This window comes from Balaenoptera physalus, assembly GCF_965194825.1.
Source record: "Balaenoptera physalus genome assembly, chromosome: 3".
NCBI classification, from domain to species: domain Eukaryota; kingdom Metazoa; phylum Chordata; class Mammalia; order Artiodactyla; family Balaenopteridae; genus Balaenoptera; species Balaenoptera physalus.
The window spans coordinates 8530712-8548159 of record NC_138890.1 but is presented as its reverse complement, the minus strand read 5'-3'; the positions used below and the strand labels follow the sequence as shown (position 1 = coordinate 8548159).

The 17448-nt window shown below is 38.5% G+C and overlaps 1 protein-coding gene across 6 annotated transcripts in view; it reads right to left on the bottom strand.

Moving 5' to 3' along the window:
- ADGRE3 (adhesion G protein-coupled receptor E3) overlaps positions 1 to 17448 on the bottom strand; it is a 105187-nt gene that overhangs the window by 27288 nt on the left and 60451 nt on the right. For 3 of the 6 annotated variants that reach the window (XM_082454444.1, XM_082454441.1, XM_082454446.1), the window contains exons 1-2: positions 5901 to 14558; positions 4520 to 4642 (exon numbers count right to left, since the gene is read on the bottom strand). In XM_082454444.1, the coding sequence (XP_082310570.1) occupies positions 4520 to 4642; positions 5901 to 5979 (202 nt within the window). In that variant the 5' untranslated portion in view covers positions 5980 to 14558. Of the gene's footprint in view, positions 1 to 4519; positions 4643 to 5900; positions 14559 to 17448 lie in introns of those variants that run through there. The other 3 variants (XM_082454445.1, XM_082454442.1, XM_082454443.1) reach the window with 2 other exon arrangements.

Sequence of the window (17448 nt, the reverse complement as noted above, 5' to 3'; positions counted from 1 at the left end):
CAATGAAAAGTAAAGATGGTCTCCTGAGAAAAACTTTACAAAATGTGAGATAGAAAGTAGTTACAATTCACTACAAAGGAATGAGACTCAGTCTGGTATTGGAATTCCCAACTGCAAACCTGTAAACTTGAAGACAGTTTCTGTGATTACTGGGACATGTATCGATGGATTACTGGGGTAAGAGGATGGAGTTTAAAAATTCTCTACACAGGCAAGATAGAATCTACTTGTTGGAGTAAAAGAAAGGTGAGGTTATACAATAATTGAGAGAGATATTACCCATGTACCCAATTTGAAGAAAACATGTGAAGAAATGCTCCAAGCAAATAAGTTAACAAGTATTAAATTAGCAAGTACAGAAACCTCAACTTGGAGGAAGATGAAGGGAATAGGAAGCAGGGTTTTACAATGAACGTTGAAATAAAATTAACATTCATGGGGGGGGGATTGGAAGGAAGAGGAGGAAAGGAGAGGAGTAAAATAAGAGTATTTTAAGGATGTCGTCTCTTTACTGGGAGAGGGGAAGTAAGGGTAAAATTAAGCATCTTGGTAGGGAAAACAATGCAACCTGGTGGGAAAAACAATTGATGAGTGTTTCAAATATTAGGAGAGAAATATGTGTTTGATTATGAAATTAAGAAAAGAGAAAGTAACCATTAATAGTATGAAAAAGTATAGTAGAAATTCTAAATAAATAAAGGGAAAAATGGAACTAATAGCAACTTGATAAAACAAACACAAATAAGAAAAAGGCTAGTGGGAAGCAGCCACACAGGGAGATCAACTCGGTGCTTTGTGACCACCTAGAGGGGTGGGATAGGGAGGGTGGGAGGGAGGGAGATGCAAGAGGGAAGAGATATGGGGATGTATGTATATGTATAGCTGATTCACTTTTTTATAAAGCAGAAAGTAACACACAATTGTAAAGCAATTATACTCCAATAAAGATGTTAAAAAAAATCCTATGCAAAAAAAAAAAAAAAAAGAAAAAGGCAAATGAGGAAATCATAATAATATAAAATTAATAATAAATGTAAAGTAAGACCGTGGGAGTAACTGTGTCAGTCATTACACTAAATATAAATGAACTAATATACACTAAATATAAATGGAAATCTTCTATTAAAATAGAGACTAGGAAAAAAAGAGAAAAAAATAGAGACTAGAATATTGAGTGCGGCAGTTTCAAAACGTGGCTTCCAAATTATTTGACACTCTTTCCATTGAGATGTGGGCACATTGTCTTATCCCTTTGTGTCCAAGTGTGCTCAGGGCTACTTTAGTCAACAGACTATTGCAGAAGTGTTACAATAGGACTTTGAGACAAGGTCATAAAAAAACGTGCAATTCCGCCTGAGTCTCTTGGAAGCCTCACTCTCTGGAATCTCCATGCTGAGACATTACCTCTCAGAATTCAACCATCAACTGTGAGAAGCTGAAGCTACATGGAGGGATCTAGCATAGGGGCTCCAGTTGACAATCCTAGATGATTTCAGTCTTTGAGTTATCCCATCCCAGGCACAGACATGTGAGGAGAGGTGCTTTCAGATAATTCTAACCCTCAACTGTTTGAGTCACCACCAGCCAGTTGAGCCTTTTATCTGAGGCCTAAGATATCATGGGGCAGAGAAGAGCCATCACTGTTTTGCTTGTCTGAATTCCTGACTCATATGAGCGTAATAAAATGGTTGTTTTATGCCAATGAGTTTGGGTTTTATTTTGCAGCAGTAGATAAGTGGAACAATGGGCTAAAAAATGACACCCAACTATATATTGTTTTCAGGAGATTGATAATATTGGAAATAAAGAGGTGTACAAAGAGATACTAGGAGAATTCAAACAGAAATAAAACAATGTATAATATTAATATCAGACTCAGTGGAATTTAAGGTTCAAAGTTCTAAACAAGGTAAAGAGGGAAACTATGTATTGATACTTAACATATTTTATGAAGAAAATTATATTCCATTCACAAATATGTATGCACTAAACAACATAGATAAATACAGAAAGCACAAACAAGTAGAAATGTAAGAAGCAAGAACAAATCAAAATACAATTATACTGGGATATTCAATTCACTTCTCTCGGAACTAGTAGATAAAAAATAAATAAGAGTAGAGAAGAACTGGATATCACAATCAATAAGCACATACAAACAGAGGAAAGATCTAGTGGATACAAAGTAAAGATATGGGGAAATTAATGAGTAAATAAAATCAATAAATACACATATACAGAAAGTCAGAGAGACAGACAAAGGCACTCGCATGCGCGCGCGCGCACACACACACACACACACACACACAGAAATAGAAATTGAAAGAGATAGAAGCCTATGCAGAGAGAGAGAATTTTATATTCCTTGAAAATAAAATATATATTTTCTTTCATAAAATCAATCATATGCTTCCACAAAGATATCTCTAATAAAAACTTAAAAAGTAGAGATTTTCAGCCATTAGTTTAAAAATCCTAATAAATTTTTTAAAAGTAGAAATGATTCTTTAATTATCTAATAAAATTAGGAATATATAATGCAAAAATGTACAAAAAATCTTAACTTTTTGGAAATGAGGAAGCACCCTCCCACATAATACTTGGAGTAGAAAAACATCAAAAGGAAATTACAAACCATCCACAGATCAATAAGAAGAATACTTCATCCTGTAGAATATATCTAAGCCTGTTCTCAGAGGAAAATGTATAACCTTATATGTCTTTATTTTTAAGAAAGAAAGGTGAAAAAAATAAAGCATCTAAGTATTCATTTTAAGAACCCAGAAAAAAGAAATTAAGAAGAGATTAAATCTGAAATCAATAAAATAGAAAACAAAAAACATAGTAGAAAGGATAAAAAAATTCAAAAGACCAATAAGACAGATAAACCCACACAAGTTTGATGAAAAAAACCTGATGGAAAATAGCAAGAAGGGGAACATACCACAGTTTCAAGGAGGTGATTAAAATAACCATAAGAGAATGCTGTATGCAACTTTATGGTCACAGATTTAAAAATTAGGGAAAATAAGTGATTTCTTATAAATAATAAAAATTATTCCAAGAAGAAATAGAAAATTAGAATAAGCCCATTGAATCAGTAGGAACTGGAAAGATGATTCATGATCTACCATTAAAAAAAGCACAAGGCGAGCATTTCAAGTGAGGAACAAGCTATGATGCAATATTTGCAAAGAAGGAGATGTCTGGGATCTGGCCATATGATTTTTATAGCCTTCGTTCATATGAGGGTTTAAAAAGAGTTGGTAAGTAAGAGAGGAAGGATTTATCTGGAGAGAACTGATGCTGTCCTGTGAGCCCTTCTACTTCCACCCAAGAGGAGAAGTGTGTGTGAGTGCTTTTCTCTTCATCTTAATCCAAGAGAGGGATTTTAAGGAATTCATTCAGCTAATTACACTGTCTTTGCATTTTATGGGGACCCAGTTGATTGGTGCCTGTTTCCTCCTGAAAAACCTAAATAGTGAGCCAGCCACTTGGGCAGAAAAGAAAGATCTGCTGCACCTGCTTATCTCAAGTTTCTTGGGCAAAGGGTGAATGAATATTTCCCAAGAGCTAGATGTAAGTCATGTGTGAGAAGTTTTGGGTGTGGGGTTGCTTAGTTTCTTTCAGAGAGGGCCACATGGAGCGGCAAACGGACTTTATCAGGAAGAAGCTGAAGAAGACACAGGATTCCTCCAGGATGAGTAAGGTGTAGGGAGGAATTTGCTGTTATCAGGGGAATTTCAGGGGAGTGATTGGGGAATTGTCCTCAAATAACCCACAAAAGCTGTCACGATTGAAAGTGCTATATCTCAGGAACATAGAGACTAAATAGCAACAATAGTATCATCAAGGAAAAACTTCCCTGCTCCCCTTTCCTCATCTCCCTGCCAGGTTACAACTCTTGCAAGATTGGGTGAAGGAAAGTAGAATGTTACGTGGGGAAAGAGGAGAGAAGTCAATTATACACCTTACTCCCAACTGTAGGCTTCCAACCAGGAGGGAGGTTGAAAAGTAGGAAAGGAGAAAAACCTAATATTTACTCAACTCCAGAGTGTTTATTCTTCCATAGAATTGGACATTTAAATTATTGAGTTGAGGCAGCATCTTGCGTCTTAGGTTACCACAGGACTTTATATTAAAAAAAGTTTCTGCCCAAGCTTTTATTCTTTCTTTGCCATGACTTCAGTACATAATCTCTCTCCTTAAAAAATTGTACAAAAAATTGCACAATGCTTTATGCTTCATGAAGTACGGTTACATTTATTATTACCTTATTCAAACCCCTTACTGCTATCATGAGGTCAGCATTATTACCCCTACATTATGGAGGAGAAAATTGAGACCTAACTAGGTTCTGGAAGAGCCCACTTTTCTGACTTCATGGAAGAATTTCTTTCTTGGTGAAGGTTGAGTTGGCAGAGTTTTCAGTATTGCATATTATTGTTACCTCCTCAAAGCCCTTATCCTGCCTTCTTTCCACATCGACCTCTAGGTGATTTGAAAATTACCCCTTTACCTTCACATATCTCCAAGGGGTATGTGAAGTATTGCTGCCTGGATTCAGAAATATATCCATGGTGGCAGCTACAGTGAGTGGCATTGACACAGGAAGCATCTTGGGGGCACTGACGACAGGTCCCTGCAAGGAGAAGAGAAGCAGGTCAGATGTCACCAGAGTCAAAATCTCTCCTGTTATCATTTGGTTTGGCTCTGAGCAAGGGCGTCTCAAGGCTGAGGAAGCTGCACCTTTTCCCTTTTGTGAGACGTCAGTACATTAAAAAGTTAAAGATACCAAACCCAAGCTACAGAAAAAAGTATGATCCTTATGCATGATAAAGAACTGAGGCTGGCATTAAACAAGTTAATTTTAACACAAATATTTCAATGCAATATAACTGTGCTATTCGGAAGATCATTGCAGAATATATAAAAGGGGAATGAGTTGGTTAAGACCTGGGACACTGTGTTTGATTCTGACTCCACCACTTACTACCCGTGTGTCTTTGCACAAGTGTCCTAACCTCTCTGTGCCTCAACTTCCTCATCTGTAAAATGGGTTAATGTGAGGAGTAAGTGAATTAATACATATAAAGTTCTTCAGGCAGTGCCTGGAACATATTAAATGTCAGCTATGATTACAAAAATTTGAATTTGTAGGGTACCACAGAAGGTATATTGTGATAAGGGTACATGTTGTCTTTGTAACACTATGTATAATTTCATGTAGATGGAGATCACTAAGGATCTTAATCTGAGGCCCCTTGAAAATGAATAGAAATAACGGGGACTGAGGAAATACCTCAAGCTTAAGTCTAGTGGAGAAATCTGGGAGCTGTCCAGGGTTCACACAGAGTGGAGGCAGGGAACATGATGGGGGGAAAATGTGCAGAGCCTGGCAACTCAGAATGCATCCCTAGCTTTTAGCTAGAAATGTAGAATCTCAGGCTCCACCCTAGGCTTGCTGATTCAGAATCTAGTGAGATCGCCAAGGGATTAAAGTTAACCTGAAAGGAACTTGCTCATTTTTTGTTGACTTGCTTGTGACTGGAATGAAATGATTATCATCATGCTCTATCTCTCCCCACCAGAATGTTTACTTCATGAGACTTGGTGTGTTTTATTCACTGTTCTACCTCTATCTTGTTCATGCTGTGGTTACTAAAAACAAATAAATAGACAACAGTAAAATAAAAAAAAAAAAGAAAACTTAAAATATACCCAAATTTGATGAAATGATGACTTAAAAAGAATTGCAGGAGTAAACCTGCCCCATTTCTGTTCCCAGAAGTAGCCCCCTTCCTCTGTCTTGTTGGAGGATGTGAGTGGTCCCAGGTGCATTATTGGTCTACACCCTCCCTGATCTCTGGCTATGAAAAAGTCAGGCTTTAAGCACTCACCTTTGGTTTTCTGAGCCATGACTCCTGACAAGCTTAGCAGAAAGCAGAGTCCTGGAACAGGGAAGCAGAAGGGAGACATGAAATGATTGAGGAAAGATTCTAGGATATTCTCCAAGGGCTGGGTATCAGTTATCTATTGCTAAATAACAACTATCACAAAATGTAGACATTCATTTTATTACCTCTTGTGGTTTCTATCATTTGGGATTCTGGGAAAGGCTCAGCTGAATAGTTCTGACTTGGAGCTTCTTATACAGTTGTTGTTAGACAGTGATGGGGCTGGAGCATCTGGGAACTGGCTGGACATGGCTTCATGTAGTCTCAGGGCCTAGGGCAGTTTGGGCTTCCTCCCATCATGTCAGCCTTGGTCAGGCAGCTTCCATGACACTTCAGAGCTCTAAGCATGAGTGTTCTGACCAACCAGGCTACATCTCCTCTCAAGATCCAGTCCAGGAGGTCATGCAGCTCCATTCCACCATATTCTCTTGGTTACAAGCAAGTCACATGTCCACCCAGATTCAAGTGGACCAGAACCAGAGTCTTCCTCTTGATGGAGGATAGGCAAAATTCCAGAAATAGTCTTGGAGGGGAAGTATTGTTTCTGCCTTTTTGAAAAATGAAGACTGCCTCTATGTGAAGGCTACTTCTACTGTGGCTGCTAAAGTGCTATTTTTTTCTTCCCCAAACCTTCCCAACATCTGGTGGTATCATCAGCCATGTTCCTGCTTCTGCAAAGACCCGAAGGTGCTGGATAGATGGGTGGCTTTTCTCTTCCTTTCTTAATAAATCTTACACCACTCTGATTGTTAGTTCTCTCCTTACCTTCTTTTCATTCTCTTATAACATACTAATGTCTAGAATAATTTGCCACTTGCAAACACAATATACAAAATATTTAACAACTGGTATGTTCAGGAACCAGCCAATCAGAATGGACATTGGAGACCCTCTCTGAGGCAGCACGTGTTAATCTTTCAGCCGCTGAATTGTGAGGCAGTCGATGGGGTCCCAGGGAAGGGTCTGGGCTGGCAGTAGTGTCCTGGGAGCTGATTCTGGGAAACAATTATTTACACATGGTGTGGAAACATTTCAATATGAACAACCAATGTGGCTCTTCTAGTGTGCACAGGTCCAGTGACTAGTAACCTTATTTGCAACATTTGTTACCCCCTAAGAAAGTGGGTCCTGCAGATGAATGGATAAAAAATGTGGTATATATATATACACAATGGAATGTTATTCAACCTTAAAAAATAAGGAAGTCTTGCCATTTACAGCAACATAGATGAATCTAGAGGACATTATGCTAAGTGAAATTAAACCAGACACAGAAGGACAAACACTGTATGATTTCTCTTGCATGAAAAGTAGTCAAACTCACAGAAGAAGAGAATAGAATGGTGGTACCAGGGCATTCTTTTCCAATGGGTATACAGTTTTTGCTATACAAGATTAATACGTCCTAGAGATCTGCTGTAAAACATAGCAAATACGTTTAACAACTTGGTGTTGTATACTTCAAAATATGTTAAAAGGATAGATCTCATGTTAATCATTTTGCAAAAAAAGAAAGAAGAAAAAGAGAAACATTTCCACAAATAATGAACACTTTGGAAGTGATAGATATGCTTAATATCTTGATTGTGGGGATGATATCATGGCTGTATTGTGTATGCTTATGTCCAAACTCATCAAGATGTATGCATTAAATGTGTGCAATTTTTTGGTATATCAATTACACCTCAATAAAGCCAAAATAAAAAAAGAAAGTGGGTCCTGGTCATGGACCAGGTCTGTTTACCAAGTTGGATGACAGGTTGGGTGAGGGTGGACTAGTTTGGTGGAGCTGGTAAACTTTGATTCCTGTTGGTAAAGGACTGGGATTGGAGGGCTCGAGGCTGAGAGTCTGGTGAAGTGGGGGGGGGATGTCTTGGCTTCCTTGGGGAGGTTCAGAAGATGTGGTGGCTGGTGTCTGTGAAGCAAGACTTGGAGGAGATGGGAATTTTTGGATTAAAATGCAGCATGCCCTGTGATGCAAACACCCCTCCATCCTGCCTATGAACACACCAGTGAAATTTCTCTTGAAGAGAAAGACTCCGGTCTTGGGGAGAGGATTTCCTGGGTGGGGGAAATTGGGCAAGGTTCTAAGGGCAGCCTCCACAATATCCAAGAGGAATTGAGCTCCTACCACATGTCAGGCATTGTTCTAAACATTTTAGGTACATGAACATACTTCAGCTTTCTAACAACTTTAGAAGGTGAATACTAGAAAAATTAATGTTTAGCAAATATCTACTGGCAGATTTTGGTTTTTGGAAGTAATTTTGAGAGTATCTAGTTGCTAAGGAGGTGGGAGACTTCGTTGGCGTGCACCGTTTTAAACAATGCTTTGCAAAAGATTCTGAAATAAAAAATAGTATATTGAAAAATTATACTCATGATAGTAATTAAATTACTGTCCCCTGAAATAATGTTTAATAATAAACATATGAACGTTCAAAATCCTTATGAAAGAATTATGAACTGGAGGGACAATTTGGGAAGACAAACTCTAGGGAACAGCATTAAACATTTCATCTTTCCTGCTCTTCAGGTTATATTTCTGACTTTTCCTTTTAATTGCAATTTTTTAAAACAGAGAATTGCAAAATATAGAAATGACCCAGTTTAGAGACATATACAAATGTTTTCTTCTCTCAACCAGGAATTTAGACATAAGGAATAATAGCTGGTTTATAAAGAATAAAAATACTTTCCAATATAACTAAAATTGCATCACCGAGACTCTTTTAAAAGCTTAAAAGTCATTCAGCCATCATCCTATAATATTCTTTGTACTGTCTCTAGTGTTATTTTTAGCAGGGAAAAATTTATGTTTGGCATTTATTAACTTCAACTTCAAAATTATTTTTTTCTGAGCCACCAAATTATGGCTTCTGCTTGTTTTAATGATATTTTAGTTGAATTTATATTATAAACTAGGAGAGTTTGGGGGAGAATGGATACATGTTTATGAATGGCTGAGTCACTTTGCTGTGCACTTGAAACTATCACAACATTGTTAATCGGCTATACTCCAATATAAGATAAAAAGTTTAAAGGGTAAACAAAACAAAGAAAAACAAAACCAGAAAGCTGATTGTGACTGCTATTTCCATAGTATCTATAGTTGGAAATATTGAAATTATACAATGATTTACACATTCTAATCTAAATTATTTTATATTATAAACTAGAAAAATCTAATATATAGCTTTTAAAAAAATGAGTGATCTTAGTGTCAAGGGGTTACTAAATCAGATCATTAAAATATTCATGAGAAAGAGAACTCAAATGACATAAATTCTTGTTTTTAATTCCCATAAAATATTTCAAATATATAGAAAGAGTGACTGCTGTGAGCCAAACACTGCCTTGGGCAGAAATGTGAGAACTTTAAAAAATGAATCACACTCAATCAAACAATAAAAGCAATAATAAGTGCAGAAAACTATTTTGTAAGTATATGTAAAATAATATGATGTATTTTTTGTCCTTTATTTTAAAATAAAAACACGTGGAATAAAAAAAAAGAAGGTGCTCTAATTTCATTCTTTTACATGTAGCTGTCCAGTTTTTCCAGCACCACTTATTGAAGAGGCTGTCTTTTCTCCATAGTATATTCTTGCCCCCATTATTAAAGATAAGATGACCATATGTGCATGGGTTTATCTCTGGGCTTTCTCTCCTGTTCTATTGATCTATAGTTCTGTTTTTGTGCCAGTACCAAACTGTCTTGATTACTGTAGCTTTGTAGTATAATCTGAAGTCAGGGAGCCTGATTCCTCCAGCTCCATTTTTCGTTCTCAAGATTGCTTTGGCTATTCGGGGTCTTTTGTGTTTCCATACAAATTGTGAAATTTTTTGTTTTAGTTCTGTGAAAAATGCCAGTGGTAGTTTGATAGGGATTGCATTGAGTCTGTAGATTGCTTTGGGTAGTAGAGTTATTTTCACAATGTTGATTCTTCCAATCCAAGAACATGGTATATCTCTCCATCTTTTTGTACCATCTTTAATTCCTTTCATCAGTGTCTTATAATTTTCTGCATACAGGTCTTTTGTCTCCTTTGGTAGGTTTATTCCTAGGTATTTTATTCTTTTTGTTACAATGGTAAATGGGAGTGTTTTCTTAATCTCACTTGCAGTTTTTTCATCATTACTCCCTAACACCGTACACAAAAATAAACTCAAATTGGATTAAAGACCTAAATGTAAGGCCAGACACTATCAAACTCTTAGAGGAAAACATAGGCAGAACACTCTATGACATAAATCACAGCAAGATCCTTTTTGACCCACCTCCTAGAGAAATGGAAACAAAAACAAAAATAAACAAATGGGACCTATTGAAACTTAAAAGCTTTTGCACAGCAAAGGAAACCATAAACAAGACAAAAAGACAACCATCAGAATGGGAGAAAATATTTGCAAATAAAGCAACTGACAAAGGATTAATCTCCAAAATTTACAAGCAGCTCATGCAGCTCAATATCAAAAAAACAAACAACCCAATCCAAAAATGGGCAGAAGACCTAAAGAGACATTTCTCCAAAGAAGATATACAGATTGCCAACAAACACATGAAAGAATACTCAACATCATTAAGCATTAGAGAAATGCAAATCAAAACTACAATGAGATATCATCTCACACTGGTCTGAATGGCCATCATCAAAAAATCTACAAACAATAAATGCTGGAGAGGGTGTGGAGAAAAGGGAAACCTCTTGCACTGTTGGTGGGAATGTAAATTGATACAGCCACTATGGAGAACAGTATGGAGGTTCCTTAAAAAACTAAAAATAGAACTACCATACAACCCAGCAATCCCACTACTGGCCATATACCCTGAGAAAACCATAATTCAAAAAGAGTCATGTACCACAATGTTCACTGTAGCTCTATTTACAATAGCCAGGACATGGAAGCAACCTAAGTGTCCATTGACAGATGGATGGATAAAGAAGATGTGGCGCATATATACAATGGAATATTACTCAGCCATAAAAAGAAACGAAATTGAGTTATTTGTAGTGAGATGGATGGACCTAGAGTCTGTCATACAGAGTGAAGTAAGTCAGAAAGAGAAAAACAAATACCGTATGCTAGCACATATATATGGAATCTAAAAAAAAAAAAAAAGGTCATGAAGAAACTAGGGGCAAGACAGGAATAAAGATGCAGACCTACTAGAGAATGGACTTGAGGACACAGGGAGGGGGAAGGGTAAGCTGGGACGAAGTCAGAGAGTGGCATGGATATATATACACTACCAAATGTAAAATAGATAGCTAGTGGGAAGCAGCGTATAGCACAGGGAGATCAGCTGTGTGCTATGTGACCACCTAGAGGGGTGGGATAGGGAGGGTGGGAGGGAGGGAGACCCAAGGGGGAAGAGATATGGGGATATATGTATATGTATAACTGATTCACTTTGTTGTAAGCAGAAGCTAACACACTATTGTAAAGCAATTCTACTCCAATAAAGATGTTAAAAAAAAAAAAAGGTGAATACCGTTAGCATTAACCTCATTGTGCAGGTTAAGAAACAGAGGCTCAGAGAGGTTGAGTAACTTGCTCCATTTCCCAGAGCTAGGCCAGTGGCAGAGCTGAGATTAAACCAGGCTCTGGGTTCCTGCTGCTAACCTACCACCCCACATGATCTCCCTTTCAGAAATCCCACACAGTGCTGCATGCAAAGTGGAGGTGTTCAGATTGTACACCCTAAGTTGGCAGTTTATTGTGATAGTGACTTGAGGAAGGGGTGCCCTTTCTCCAGAAGATGCCTCTCCCTAGATTTGATTAGGGTCTCAAAGTTCAGTAGAGGGTGTGATATGCTAACTTGGTCATTTGGGGCAATCCAGACTAATTGCAGGATTTGGGAGAAAATCCTATGGGCTAGCAGTGGCCCTTTCAGAGTGGAAGGGAGGGCAGTACTAACACTTACTGGGTCTCCCTGTATGAGTTTCTGATTGCTGCTGTAAAAAATTAAGTGAATTTAGTGGCTTAAAATAACAGAAATATATTCCCTTACAATTCCGTAGAAAATTCAGTTCTGTCAAAAATCACTCTCATTGGCTTCCCTGGTGGCGCAGTGGTTGAGAATCTGCCTGCTAATGCAGGGAACACGGGTTCGAGCCCTGGTCTGGGAAGATCCCACATGCCGCGGAGCAACTGGGCCCGTGAGCCACAATTACTGAGCCTGCGCGTCTGGAGCCTGTGCTCCGCAACAAGAGAGGCCGCGACAGTGAGAGGCCCGCGCACCGCGATGAAGAGTGGCCCCCGCTCGCCGCAACTGGAGAAGGCCCTCGCACGGAAGCGAAGACCCAACACAGCCAAAAAAAAAAAAATAAGTAAATAAATAAATAAATAAAATAAAAAAAAATCACTCTAATTGGGCTAAAATCAAGGTGTTAGTAGGGCTGATTTGGAAGCTCTAGGGGAGAATCCATCTCCTTGCTTTTTGCAGCTTTTAGAGGCTGCCCACCTTCCTTGGCTCACGGCCCCTTGGTCCATCTTCAAAGCCAGTGGCATAGCATCTTCTCTCCTTTCTGGTCTCTTGCTTCCCTCTGATGAGGACCCTTGTGATTATATTGGACCCACCAGTATAATCCAGGATAATCTGCTCATCTCAAGATCTTTAGCACATCTGCAAAGTCCCTTTGACCATGTGATGGGGTTTAGGACATGCCACCCCAAAATATTCCACTTTGGCATATTCTTTATTTTGAGCTGGAGGCAATTGAGAGGCAGAAGATGCAGGAAGAGCTTTATGACCTACCCTTTTCTACCTAAAAACTGGCCATAATTTCCCACAAGAAAGATGCCCTCCCTGTACCAGGATGAGAAGAGCATCTTTACTCCCAGAGACTGTGAATGGACCTTGAAACAGAGCTGTACAAACAAACTTACTAAAATAACCCTATCTTCCAATACTTTCCCCTCCTCTGTATCTCCTAGTCACTTCCTCACAATTTATTGCATCTAGCCCCAATCCCTTTGTCTGTCTTGTTTCCTCACACATTTATCATTTCTTTGTCTAAAAGGTAAAAAATTTTGTGCTCTAGTCACTTCTTTGGGTCTTCATTTTCTTGTGAAGGCTCCCATGTACATGTTAAAATTTAATTAAATGTGTATGCTTCTCTCCTATTAATCTGTCTTATGTCAGTTTAATTCTTATTCCCAGCTAGAGACCGTAAGATGGTAGAGGAGAATTTTTACCTCCCCTGTATATGTGAGGTAACATACCCACACGTTTCAGGGGATGTTGACATCTTTGGTGAGGGCTGTTATTCCTCCTCCCAGGCTATTATTCTTCTCCAAAGAAGTTGCCAGGTCTGTCCCGTGATCAATTACTTATGCAACTGCTTTCATGGAGCATTTTGAATATTTTTGGTGGTCAAATGAATATATTCTCAGCTGGGATGTGAACGGCTTAATGGCAGAATCCTGGAATATTTCTTAATACATATAAATTTCCCTTTTTCTTACTTTTGTATAATGATTAATTTGCAGCAGCTACTCTAACATTACAGCTGCCCCAATGATGACTATAGCTTGCAGAGGCAGCTAGTAAAACATATGGCTGAAAGGTACTTCCTGGTTCCTAAAACTCAGGCAGTCTGGGTACCATCACATTTCCTCAAGGCTAGTCTTCAAGGTGTCCTTCCAGCCCAGCCAGCAATCCTGTGCTCAATAATACGCGCATGACAACAAAAAGAATAAAATATCTAGGAATAAACCTACCAAAGGAGACAAAAGACCTGTATGCAGAAAACTATAAGACACTGATGAAAGAAATTAAAGATGATACAAATAGATGGAGAGATATACCATGTTCTTGGATTGGAAGAATCAACATTGTGAAAATGACTCTACTACCCAAAGCAATCTACAGACTCAATGCAATCCCTATCAAACTACCACTGGCATTTTTCACAGAACTAGAATAAAAAATTTCACAATTTGTATGGAAACACAAAAGACCCCGAATAGCCAAAGCAATCTTGAGAACGAAAAATGGAGCTGGGGGAATCAGGCTCCGTGACTTCAGACTATATTACAAAGCTACAGTAATCAAGACAGTTTGGTACTGGCACAAAAACAGAAATATAGATCAATGGAACAGGATAGAAAGCCCAGAGATAAACCCACGCACATATGGTCGCCTTATCTTTGATAAAGGAGGCAAGCATATACGGTGGAGAAAAAGACAGCCTCTTCAATAAGTGGTGCTGGGAAAATTGGACAGATACATGTAAAAGTATGAAATTAGAACACTCCCTGACACCATGCACAAAAATAAACTCAAAATGGATTAAAGACCTAAGTGTAAGGCCAGACACTATCAAACTCTTAGAGGAAAACATAGGCAGAACACTCTATGACATACATCACAGCAAGATTCTTTTTGACCCAGCTCCTAAAGAAATGGAAATAAGAACACAAATAAACAAATGGGACCTAATGAAACTTAAAAGCTTTTGCACAGCAAAGGAAACCATAAACAAGACCAAAAGACAACCATCAGAATGGGAGAAAATATTTGCAAATGAAGCAACTGACAAAGGATTAATCTCCAAGATTTACAAGCAGCTCATGCAGCTCAATAACAAAAAAATGAACAACTCAATCCAAAAATGGGCAGAAGACCTAAATAGACATTTCTCCAAAGAAGATATACACATTGCCAACAAACACATGAAAGAATGCTCAACATCATTAATCATTAGAGAAATGCAAATCAAAACTACAATGAGGTATCATCTCACACCGGTCAGAATGGCCATCATCAAAAAATCTAGAAACAATAAATGCTGGAGAGGGTGTGGAGGAAAGGGAACACTCTTGCACTGCTGGTGGGAATGTAAATTGATACAGCCACTATGGAGAACAGTATGGAGGTTCCTTAAAAAACTACAAATAGAACTACCATACGACCCAGCAATCCCACTACTGGGCATATACTCTGAGAAAACCATAGTTCAAAAAGAGTCATGTACCAAAATGTTCATTGCAGCTCTATTTACAATAGCCAGGACATGGAAGCAACCTAAATGTCCATCGACAGATGAATGGATAAAGAAGATGTGGCACATATATACAATGGAATATTACTCAGCCATAAAAAGAAATGAAATGGAGGTATTTGTAATGAGGTGGATGGAGTTAGAGTCTGTCATACAGAGTGAAGTAAGTCAGAAAGAGAAAAACAAATACAGTATGCTAACACATATATATGGAATCTAAGGAAAAAAAAAAAAAGGCCATGAAGAACCTAGTGGCAAGACGGGAATAAAGACACAGACCTACTAGAGAATGGACTTGAGGATATGGGGAGGGGGAGGGGTGAGATGTGACAGGGTGAGAGAGTGTCATGGACATATATACACTACCAAATGTAAAATAGATAGCTAGTGGGAAGCAGCAGCATAGCACAGGGAGATCAGCTCGGTGCTTTGTGACCACCTAGTGGGATGGGGAGGGTGGGAGGGAGGGAGATGCAAGAGGGAAGAGATATGGGAACATATGCATATGTATAACTGATTCACTTTGTCATAAAGCAGAAACTAACACACCATTGTAAAGCAATTATACTTCAATAAAGATGTTTAAAAAAAAAAAGAAGTTGCATAAGAGATGAAAAAAAAAGAAGTTGCATAAGAGATGAAAAAAAAAGTGATTATAATCCTAGCAATGTTTAAAATAAAGTAATAAATATCTTCAAATAAATGATTAAGTTTTCTTTGTCAAAAAAAAAAAAATAATAGGGCTTCCCTGGTGGCGCAGTGGTTGAGAATCTGCCTGCTAATGCAGGGGACACGGGTTCGAGCCCTGGTCTGGGAAGATCCCACATGCCGCGGAGCAACTGGGCCCGTGAGCCACAACTGCTGAGCCTGCGCGTCTGGAGCCTGTGCCCCGCAATGGGAGGGGCCGCGATAGTGAAAGGCCCGCGCACCGCGATGAAGAGCGGTCCCCGCACCGCGATGAAGAGTGGCCCCCGCTTGCCGCAACTAGAGAAAGCCCTCGCACGAACCGAAGACCCAACACAGCCAAAAATAAAATAAATAAATAAATAAATAAAGTAGCTATTAAAAAAAAAAATAGTGTATGTCATGGGTCAATAATTTTCAAAAAAACCCACAAGTTAATAAGGCTTAAAACAATAGTTTAAAAAAAAAAATAATAATAATACGGGCATGAGTCTTAAGTTAGAGTTCTCGAAGAGTCATTGGCATGCCAGAATCCCAGAGTTCTAAGAGGCTTTAGAAATCATCAGCTGACTCTTTTTGTTAATGAGAAAAGAGGTCACCAGGGGTGAAGTACCTCAGACACCAGTTGTGCAAATTTGAGCAGGTTGCTTAACTATTCTAAGTTTCCATATATGAAACAGGGTGACAGCGTTGCCTGCCTCCTGGGATTGGAGTGATGACATAAATGAGGGAATTGCGTAAAGCACAATGTCTGGCTGAAATCACTCCATAAATGCTAGCTGCCTCTATTATCATTTTATTTGCACTAGAATTCTATTTTTAAATTCTTCACCTGATACTCATTCTTCTACACTGTCTGTTCCATCTAGTGATGCGGTCAGAGAGGTCATGGATAACCGAAATTCACAAATAATCCAACTCAGAAGTTTCCAGGACTCTGCCTGCAGTTGCCCAAAAGCAGGAAACATCTTTTTTGAGCTTCTCTTGTTACAAGAATTTTTTAGCTTTACTGAGGCATAATTGATATATAAAAAATTGCACGCTCTCTCACTTAAATTTGACTCCACAGATATATACTGGATACCTCTTATATGTAAGATGTTGCAGAAGGGGCTGCAAAAGTGAGGGGACGTTTGCCTTCAAGTAGCTTATATTATTTTGATAGGCTTTATGATCTATTACCTGCCTCTGCAACTAAATAACTGTGAGGTTTTGAGCACCATTTCTGTGATGCCATTTTACATCTGTAATGTGGAGGTACTGTGCGATAATGAATATAGAACATCTTAGCCTGATACCAGGTGCTCAACATATGTTAGCTTTGGTTGATATTGTGGCTATTGATATTGTTATTTGATCTGGAGCCAGAGAATGGAAGGGATTTCAGAGTTGGAGAGCCACCTGCACAGAGGTGGTTGTTGAAGCCACGGGATCTTAAGATTCCTCTAGGGAGAGAGAGCAGAAAAAGAGAAGGAAAAAACCCAAAAGCATATTAACAAAGATCTGAAGCCAGGAGGCTTGGATTCAAATCCTGGTTCTGCCATTTACAATCTGTGTGACCTTGGATGAGTAACATAACCTCTCTGTGCTCCAGTTTTCTCATCTGTAAGGTGGAAATAATATTAGTACCCACCTTATGAGCCCATTATGAGGATTAAATGGATTAATATGCAAGGTGCATAGTGAGTGCTCGAAAATTTTGGTTATTATTATTAACATTCAGGAAAAGGCAAAAGGAGGAGAAAGAAAGAATAGCAAGAGAGGCAGAGGAAAATCAGGGCAGTGCTAGGTCACAG